The following is a 9,288-nucleotide window of genomic DNA, read 5'->3' on the forward strand; positions in this document are numbered from 1 at the left end:
ACCTTGAAAACAAAAATGGCTCCTCTGATTTCTATACTGACAGCTTGGTTTTATTCCTCCCTTTCAAAGCCTTTTAAAATGCCACAATGGCTCATGGAGATGTTTTCCATATGAATTACTTCTCTTACATGTGAGGCGAGATGGCAGTGCGAGGTTCTTGCATGTAGAGCTCGGCGGTGCATTCAGACTTCCCGTGAATGTTTTGAGCGACTGCTGTGTAGAAGCCTTCTGTGTCGCTGCTAACATGGGTGATGACAAGCGAGTGACGACCCCCCTCTTGAAGGATGCGAACGTTATCGCTCTCCTCCACTCTTGTGTCTGAAAGCGTGGAAGCAAAAAAATCAAATAAAAAAATCAGACAAGGCATTTCCCCTGAAGAGTTCACAGCTGTTAGTTATCTGGAAACCCACACATATCAAATATCAGACCCAACACTGGAGATTCTTACCAAAATGCATCCAAGTGACTCGAGGAGCAGGTGATCCGCTCACCTTACAGTCAAACCGTGCAGTTCGGCCTTCGATGACTTCCAGGATGTCCAGCTTACGGGTGAACAGAGGCTCCTTGGATGGGGCCACCCTCAGGTTTGCGTTTGAGGTCAACTCCTCTGTAAATGCAATGACACGTACTTAGCAAAAAGGTTTTTTTCCCCCCGAGGCTTTTTTCAGCATCCTTAATGTGTCCTTTATTTATGTATTTTTTAATCACTCCTTTTACTTTTAGCTTGAAAGCTATTGTGCGTAGTTTCTGTCGCCCCCCATGAGATAAAGACAACAACGCTGTCCACATGAAGCAAGCCTTCAGTGGTTGCGCCACTCCTCCCCCCACCAGTTGCAAGTAAGCTCAAGTAGGAAACGGTGGATTCAAAAACATGATGGACTCTTCAGAACAGATCATTATCTTGTAGTTGTTATGTCCTCTTCGTCTCCAAAGCTGATCACTGCTGTAAAACGCATCACTCGAGCTTCTGCGCGTGTAAATTGCCGGACGACACCATTTTGTAAACATAGCCATACTGAGAAACCCCGAGAGAGAGTTTTGTGGAGCTGATAGGCAGCATTAGCTTTGTATCAACTCATTTGGCGATGGCTTGAATGTAACGGATGTTCATTAAAAAGGTGCTCTAAGTGATGTCACGCTACAACATTTTTTGTCACATACAGCAAACATCTCCTCACTATCCGCGAGCTGCCTGTCCCCTGAACACACTGTAAAAAAAAAACACGGTCTCTGTAGACAGCCCAGGCTCCACAAACGGCAACAAAAACAAACTGTGCCAACCTGCACCACAAAACATGACAAACAAACGTCTTCCAGCGTATAACCGCCAAGAAAGATTTGGGGGTGAGGGTTAGTGTGCGGAAGCACGAAAGGGAGAGGGGACGGGATGAGGAGGAGGGAGGGGCGAGCTAGCCTGGTTTTGTTTGAAAATACTTTGAACGTGAACAGGAAGTGCCGTCACCCAACATCGCTTAGAGCACCTTTAATGTAAAATAGTTGCGCAGTATAGGTTTATTATTCAATAATGTTGTGTCTCAAATCTAGTGAAATTTGGAATCCAAATTTGTAAAGACTGGTGACAGTTCAAAAGGCAGAAAAGACAGAAACTGATGCAGCCTATATTCATAGATTTGTTTGGAACCAAGCAATGCAGGAACATCACTCATGGTGGTGTTACTGATTCCAGATTACTTGATCTTGGCCCCTAGCCTAACTTTTCCCCACATGTTGAAATCTGTTAACATATTTTCAAGTTATTCCTGTAATGATTGTGAGTTTCTGTTCTGTTTCCTGTTTTATTTTGTAGTTTGCCTTGTGTTTTCCTGCCTTTTTGGAAAATCCATCTCGGCATTTGGGTCCTACATTTGCTGAAACTGTGACAATTTTGCTAAAAGACAAACCAACAAACCAAAAGAAACCATAACCATAACCTTATTAGCAGAGATATGATGAGCAGATATGAATATGCATTTTCCAACTTCTCCTAAACAGGGATAACGGTGTTTGTAGTTCACCTTTGGCAGTGCTCAGCTTGCAAGTGTATGTTCCACTATCATCCTCGTGTACTGAATTTAGCAGCAGACGGCACCTGTAAGATAATACAAAACAGCCTTTTCAAAAACATTAATTTCAGAATATAAAACTTCCCGTTTTACTAACCTTTATTTACAATAATTCAGACTAACGAAATAAAGAAGAAAAGAGTTAAACGCATATCGTAAACGTCACCAAAAGAAATTTTAAAACACACACAAGCCCACCTCTTGCCATCAAAGTGCATTTTGCAATTGAGCAGCGCTGGCTGGATCAGCTTCCCGTTCGAGAGCCAGTCCACGTCCACGTCTAGAGGTCCAGTAATGTGACACTCGAACATGGCCGACTCTCCAGCCCTCACCGCCACATCTTTTACCTCCCTGGTGATTTTCAGTGCTGTTTGTGCTGCAGACTCTGATACAAACATAGTCAGAAGCAACAAAGAAAATATTACAAGATATTGTGACAACAAGATTAAACTTAGTCTAATATCCACGACGTTCCACTTCCGGGATTGCTCCCTTGCTGCCGGAAATTCAGCTGGTGGTCTTTCTTTTCGGCCTTTCTCTTTCTTTGTCTTGTAATTTTAAATTCCGGTGAATTTATGAGGACTACGGTTAAGTGCTCCTCAGATCTCTGCAGGGTAAATCCAGGCAGCTAGCTAGACTATCTGTCCAATCTGAGTTTTCCATTACACGACTAAAACAAAATTTGAATGTACACATGTTCCAACAAACAAGTTCTTCCAGAGGCACCGTGGCTCTGCTCGGCGCTTAGCACCGCGCACGACGATTGTGATTGGTGTAAAGAAATGCCGCTGAACTATCGCAACGCTGCGGAGGAAGGTCCGGCAATGCAAGACTAGATTAAACTAGACAAGATCCATTTCATTCGTCACTACTCACCTCTGACCACCACTCTGCACTCCGCTTGCTCGGATCCGTACTTGTTGGCGATCTTGCAGATGTAAAGCCCTGCGTCTGACCTCTGAGCTGAGCTGATTTTCATTTCGCTGGTGCCGTCGTCTGTCTCTCGCACGGCGAAGCGCCCCGCTGTCTTCACCGGGACTCTGTCCTTCAACCTGGGGTCAATATAAAGTGGCCCGTTACAGTGATTTACACTCAGGTGTTTAATAGATGACTATGGTGACAGGGTAACAGTAAGTGACCTTGGTTGAGACAAGTATTATTATTATTATTTTGTTTTGTTTTTTTGTCTGCAATGAAGCTTTTAGGAAAGTTGTCCTACCAGTAAACCATGGGTTTGGGCTGCCCTTCCACCTTCGCTGAGATGACGACATCTTGACCGTGAGTTACCTCCTGGTCCCATGGTGTCACCTTTCAAAGGATCACAACATACTTATGTATAAATGCTTTTAAGGTTTGAGGATGGTCATTATCAGACCAAATTTTAATTGAGAGCTGAGTCTATAAGTCTAGTAATCGATCATCAGCATCTGTTTTGGTTAAGTGTTTGAGTCTATCTAATCTATCTATCTATCTATCTATCTATCTATCTATAGATTTTTATGATAATTTTCCCACAATTTTCAGGAATGAATTTCGAAAGTGGGTTTGAGTCAGGTGATTAAATTGGATTCAGAACTGTCCTTCAAGTGACATAATATCATGACAGTGCTCAAAATGGGTTCATTTATCAACCTCTTCCTCTCTTTCTGACAATGGTGTGATGAAGGAGTTAGATGTAGCGTGCTGCTTTGGGTCAGTACTGGGAAAATGAGCACAGTTTTGTGGCCACCCGGCATCCATAATGTTGACAAGACAGAGAGAGAGAACAGATTTGAAAAAACAAAATCTACAATTTTGCCTCTGAGACTCTCCTACCTGAAATGAGGGAGGTTCTTTGAAGTGGACTCTTTTACTCGGAGCAGGCGAGTCCCCGAGCTCCATCGCCTCCTCTTGAGGGCTCAGGTCCTCCTCATCTGGCTGGGTCGGACTACTGACTTCAAAGGCCCTGGCTGGTTTCCCACATTGCATGTGGGTTGGCTCTGGGAGAAAAAAAAACAGGAGAGAGATACTGGCCATAAGTATAATAGACTTTCAAGCAAACATCAGCTTCATCTAATTCACCTTTACTCGTGTCCGTGAAAAAAGTCAATTCTGATTTGCACACCTCTTAATTTGTGTAATTAAGTGCAAATTTCTTTGAAATATGGTTAACGTGGCACAAGGGCGGCCCGTAAAACCTTTAAAGGGAAACAATCTGTCAGGGCTCTAATGTTTAGTCTTTGCTTTTCTGGAGATGACCGTCTTTGCCAAGATGAGCAGTTGGCAACATAGAGCGGTGATTTAAGAGATGAGTGGGCCACAAGTACACACACACACACACACACACACACACACACACACACACACACACACACACACACACACACACACACACACACACACACACACACACACACACACACACACACACACACACACACACACACACACACACACACACACAGCGTAGAGACCTCTCTGAAGTGACCGTAACTGAACAGATAATGAATTAATCCCTTAATCCCTGACCCAATCATTCGCTTATTCCCATGGAGTTCCAGAGCAGACACTGTGTCTGGACTCCTGGCAGCTTTTACTAAAGACAGAATTAATTCGCAGCTGGATAGAGAAATATAAAACATTGCCACCCTACAGCACCTCTCTTTAGAGTCCTCTGTCTTTCTCTTTCTGCCTTGTCACTTTCCTTTTGTCTGTGCTTTTCACTTTCTCTGCAAAACCTAAACCTCAGGCATCTGGCATAAACAGATAACACTGAAAATGAATAACATCTTTGGAATAGAATTAAGACATGTCCCTCTCTGAGAAGAAAACAGCAGAATGGATGAAGACAGGCCTGTCCACATGCGCAGATGCAGGAAAATACATATAAACCTATGTAAGAACTGATTTACGGCAATTAAACATTCAAATTAAGAGATTCCCTCTAGAAAAACACAATTTGTGACAGCTTAGGTAGGTAGGTATTCTAATGAACGGTCATCACGCGGACATTAAAAAGGTAAAATAACTGAATAACGTACCTAGAGTCACATCTCTGAGCCGCGTCTGTGCACCAGGGGATAAGTCCCGGGAGTATTTACACAAACCTGCCAACTCTTACACAACTGCTGCACAGTCTGAGCCAGCTAACCTTCCTCTATTCTCTCCTCTGCTTCCCATCACAGCTATGTCCATAGCCTCTAACATTCCTGACATCCTGAAGCTCACACAATAGCATCTGGAAAGTTATATACTGTGTAGGTTCATTAAAGATTATTTTTTTTTACTATAGTGGATGATGATATTGTGTAATGTGTAACCAGCTTTTGATCTTTTATGCAGAAATGACCAGAATACAGTGTTAATCTCCTTCACCATATTGAGTTTTGACATGCTTTGTAGCCTAGAAGTCATTCTCTTGCTCTACGTTGGCTTGCCCTGCCAAAAAAAAATCTACTCCCAGCTAAACCAGCTAAAGTGACTCACGCTTTCTCCCAGCACATTTAGACAACTCCAACTCCAAGCCCTGAAGCGTGAAAATCTAGATCGAGATGAAAAACTCCCATGATTGCAGCAGTAATCTCACACAGGGACATAAAGCAGACTGCAATTACCCGAGAGAACAAGAGGGTGGCTAAAAATACTCCTGCAAGTTAGACTCCACTGGCCTAATATGGCAACACAGGCCCCGTGCTGCTGGGGAGACAGTACGAGTGTATGCTCACATTTGTTGACAAAACTGGTGCAGTTTGCATTTACATGAACTGAATTAACACTCTGGGAGCGGTACAAGCTTTTCACAAACAGCTTACAATATAAACACACATCCACCGCAGGCACATCTTTAACGGAAACCTTTTTCCAAAAGGAATATTGATTTTGTTTACTCCCGATTCTGAATGCCATGCCTGCCTTTAAGACTCGGGAGACCTTTGTGTGATGGGGCAGGTCTGTGTTTTGAGTCCCCACACCGAGGGGAGCTCAGTGACTTTAAGAATTAATGGGTTGTCATGGCAACTATCGCTGCGAGGAGCCACGGTCGGGATGGTGAGCTCTAGCAGGCCTTTGTAGTCATTGAGACCGAATGTCAGGCGGAGGAGGACTGGCGGTGGATTGCAGCCAATTTGTGTGTGCGTCAACGTGTTCATGTATTTCAAGCACGGCATCATTTCCGTGTGCCTCAACGTCTCCGTCTTCACTTGAATTTGTGTTTTGGGAATGTGACGCTGTAGCACCAAATCTAACAGCAAATCACTTTACCCGTCTTCCCGTCTCTGTCTCACCTGATTGGATAAAGAGCGTAGCGCTGCAGGACGCTCTGCCCGCTGTGTTGACAGCTGTGACGCAGTACGACCCTGCGTTGTTCGGCCTCAACTGCTTTATCACCAGACTGTGCCTCTCACCCTCAGCCCTAACCACGTGGAAGGCATCGCTTCGTATCTCCACGTTATTCTTCCTCCACGTCACTGAGAAGGCAGAGAAAAACACATTCACTCCAATGATAAATCTAATACAACCTCCCTCAGAAGAAAATGGATCCAGCACAATCCACCTTACAAAGAGAAGGAATGAATAAAACTCACTGGTTTTGGATTATACAGGTTTTCACAAAAAAAAAAAAGACCTAGATTTTTTTTAAAGATGGATTTTAAACAGCAACAATTTTCCCTCAAAATAGCTATCTTTTCTGCTGCAAAAAAAAGACACCAACGACTGCTTTTTCTTTTCAGCAAACCCGGTTCTATGAAAAAAAAGTGAATGAAAAAAAAAGCGAAACAGCTGGTTTTCTTAAAAAAGTAATTCATAAATCAAGTAAATGTTTGTTAGCTAAATTACTGTAATCAGCTACAGTAATTGGTGCAACAAATGCCATATTTAAAATCTTATTGTCACCTGGAATGTGTTAAGGAGTTATTGTATTGACTTTTTAAACTTATTTTTCATAATATACTTTTAATCCTAATTTTCCAAAATAAAGAAACAAAAAAACATAATGACTACATAAAAAACATAAAAAGAAACAAAGAAACAAAATAGAAAATGACACAAAAAACACAAAATGAGCCATCGTGCATATACTGTATTATTCTTACTACTATTATAATATCACTGCTACTACAATACACAAATATCTGTACAAGTTGTTCATACATTGTTCCTATTACACAGCCATATTTATTCTGCTCTTATAACACTGCAATATATTTCTTGTCCTGCCTATGCACCACCTGTCTATACTTTGTATATCACATTGCACCTTTCTGCTCTTTTTGCACTTCTGGTTGGTTGGAGGCAAATTGCATTTCATTGTCTTTGTACTTGTACTGTGCCACAATGACAGTAAAGTTGAAGCTAATCTAAACGTAATCAATAAAGCGTGTTCTCAGTGGTACCTGTAGGGGACGGACTCCCTGTGATGATGCATGTCAGTGTGATCTCAGAGCCGCTGGGTCCCTTGGTGTCCACAAGAGCCCTCTCAAACCTCGGGCCCTCAGCTGGATCCTCATCAGCAGACAGGTACGAGTCATCAGATGAGCCCCCTGAAAACAACAGGTCTGATTTCAGAAATGGGTCAAGTCCCAAAATTGATTTTAATTTCATTAATGGCCTATGTGGAAATGAGTTCTATCAATGAGTCTGAGCCCTGCGGCAGTCTGTGTATTGGATTCATTCACAACATAATAGGTACAGTTTTACAGTGCTATGGACCGTTTTTTGTGTGTGTCCTGAATAAAGAATATAGTAAAGTAGGAATTCTAAGTCTTTTTGGCTTGTGACCCATAACAACTTAAAGTCACTAGAGATCCATAAACAAACATAACATTTTAATAAGCTGTGAGCCCTTCAAGCAAAAAAAAATGTTGTTTTTACTGTCTCAGTGTTCAATTGAAATAATCTTAAATTAGCCAAATACTTAACCCCAACCCTAACTAACCCCTACTATCCAGTGTCGGAAAAAAAGAAAATGTAAGACAAATATTAGAAAAACAATGCATATTTTGTATTTAGTATCTCTTTCCTAATTAGTTTATCATCTCATAACCCAACAAATGAATCTTGCAGGATCCCACCCTTACAGTAGGTTGGAAACAACTCACTTTGTGTTATGTTAATAGAACAGAAGTACTACTCAACATACTTAAAAGAAAAGTGGATCATACGTTGGGTCCACTAAATCCTAAAAAAAGATGGACATTGGACATCTAAATGGAACATTTCAAACGTGACATTTTGGGTTCAGTTGAGTTCAGGTTGGTCATGCAAGCAGCAGCCACTGTTGTATGAAATTGCCTGAGAGACCTGTCAATATAGCCAGAAATATACTTCTCTATAACCCTAAAAAAAAATTAAAAATAAAAGCCACCTAGAACGACAAAAGACAAAATTGTTTCTCTCGTCTTGAGAGAAGTTTTCTCATTGACTTTGGTGCAGTCCAAGTATTTTTGGAGCCAGCAGCTGGTGGCCATTAAGTGAACTGCGTCATTTCACAGTTGTGAATTGGCTTAACCATCTGTGGTGGCTTCTGCTAGTTTTAGCTTAATCTCGATTTTTACGAAGACAATCATTATAAAATATGTAACCCTAAACCCTAACCCTACCTTCCTCTGGAGACTTTGGTTGAACAGAACGGCCTTGCTTGCTCTTGCGAACTTTCCCCTCTTTCTTTCTGGTCTTGCTTCTCTCGTTGCTCCTGCCTGCAGCACATTCTGTCTCCATGGGTTCACCTTCCACCAGGATGGTGGGGATGTTGACTTTCAAGGTCGGAGGCGTCTGCCCCGTTTCCGCCTTCCTCCTTTTCAGGAGAGGGCTGACGGAAGGAGTGGGCGATGGGGTGAGCCTGGGGGGCTTGGATGAGAACTGGGACCCTGGTTCCCTCATGGTTATTGGGGAGGCTCTCTTCCCACTCGGGCTTGGTGATCTATGATCTGCTTCCTTGTCCATCTTTGTCTCCCTGTTTGAATCTATCCTCAGATCTCCGGTGGGGGATGAGAATTTTTGAGACACGGCAACAAGTGCGTCTTTGTCAGCTGCCGGAGAGCTTTGTAGGGTTTCCCTGTGTGCAAAGACAAAAAATAAATAAATAAAAAAAGTGTGGCATAAATATTCAAGAAGTGTTAAATGAATTTCAATTTTGGGTCCAGTTAAATTTTGTCGACAAATAACTAATCCTACAAAGAAAAATACCAAATACACACATGCATATGATTTTAAAAACACGCAAAATTCATCAGTAAAAATAATCTCC

General features: G+C 42.2%; 1 protein-coding gene across 1 annotated transcript in view; it reads right to left on the reverse strand.

Moving 5' to 3' along the window:
* LOC114550763 (striated muscle preferentially expressed protein kinase-like) overlaps nt 1–9,288 on the reverse strand; it is a 31,426-nt gene that overhangs the window by 20,263 nt on the left and 1,875 nt on the right. The window contains exons 2-11 of the mRNA XM_028571597.1: nt 8,642–9,096; nt 7,436–7,582; nt 6,326–6,508; nt 3,879–4,042; nt 3,283–3,371; nt 2,940–3,115; nt 2,262–2,448; nt 2,016–2,089; nt 449–607; nt 129–318 (exon numbers count right to left, since the gene is read on the reverse strand). Of these exons, the coding sequence (XP_028427398.1) occupies nt 129–318; nt 449–607; nt 2,016–2,089; nt 2,262–2,448; nt 2,940–3,115; nt 3,283–3,371; nt 3,879–4,042; nt 6,326–6,508; nt 7,436–7,582; nt 8,642–9,096 (1,824 nt within the window). The remainder of the gene's footprint in view (nt 1–128; nt 319–448; nt 608–2,015; nt 2,090–2,261; nt 2,449–2,939; nt 3,116–3,282; nt 3,372–3,878; nt 4,043–6,325; nt 6,509–7,435; nt 7,583–8,641; nt 9,097–9,288) is intronic.

The sequence above is a fragment of the Perca flavescens genome, chromosome 24 (assembly GCF_004354835.1).
Source record: "Perca flavescens isolate YP-PL-M2 chromosome 24, PFLA_1.0, whole genome shotgun sequence".
Lineage (NCBI taxonomy): Eukaryota > Metazoa > Chordata > Actinopteri > Perciformes > Percidae > Perca > Perca flavescens.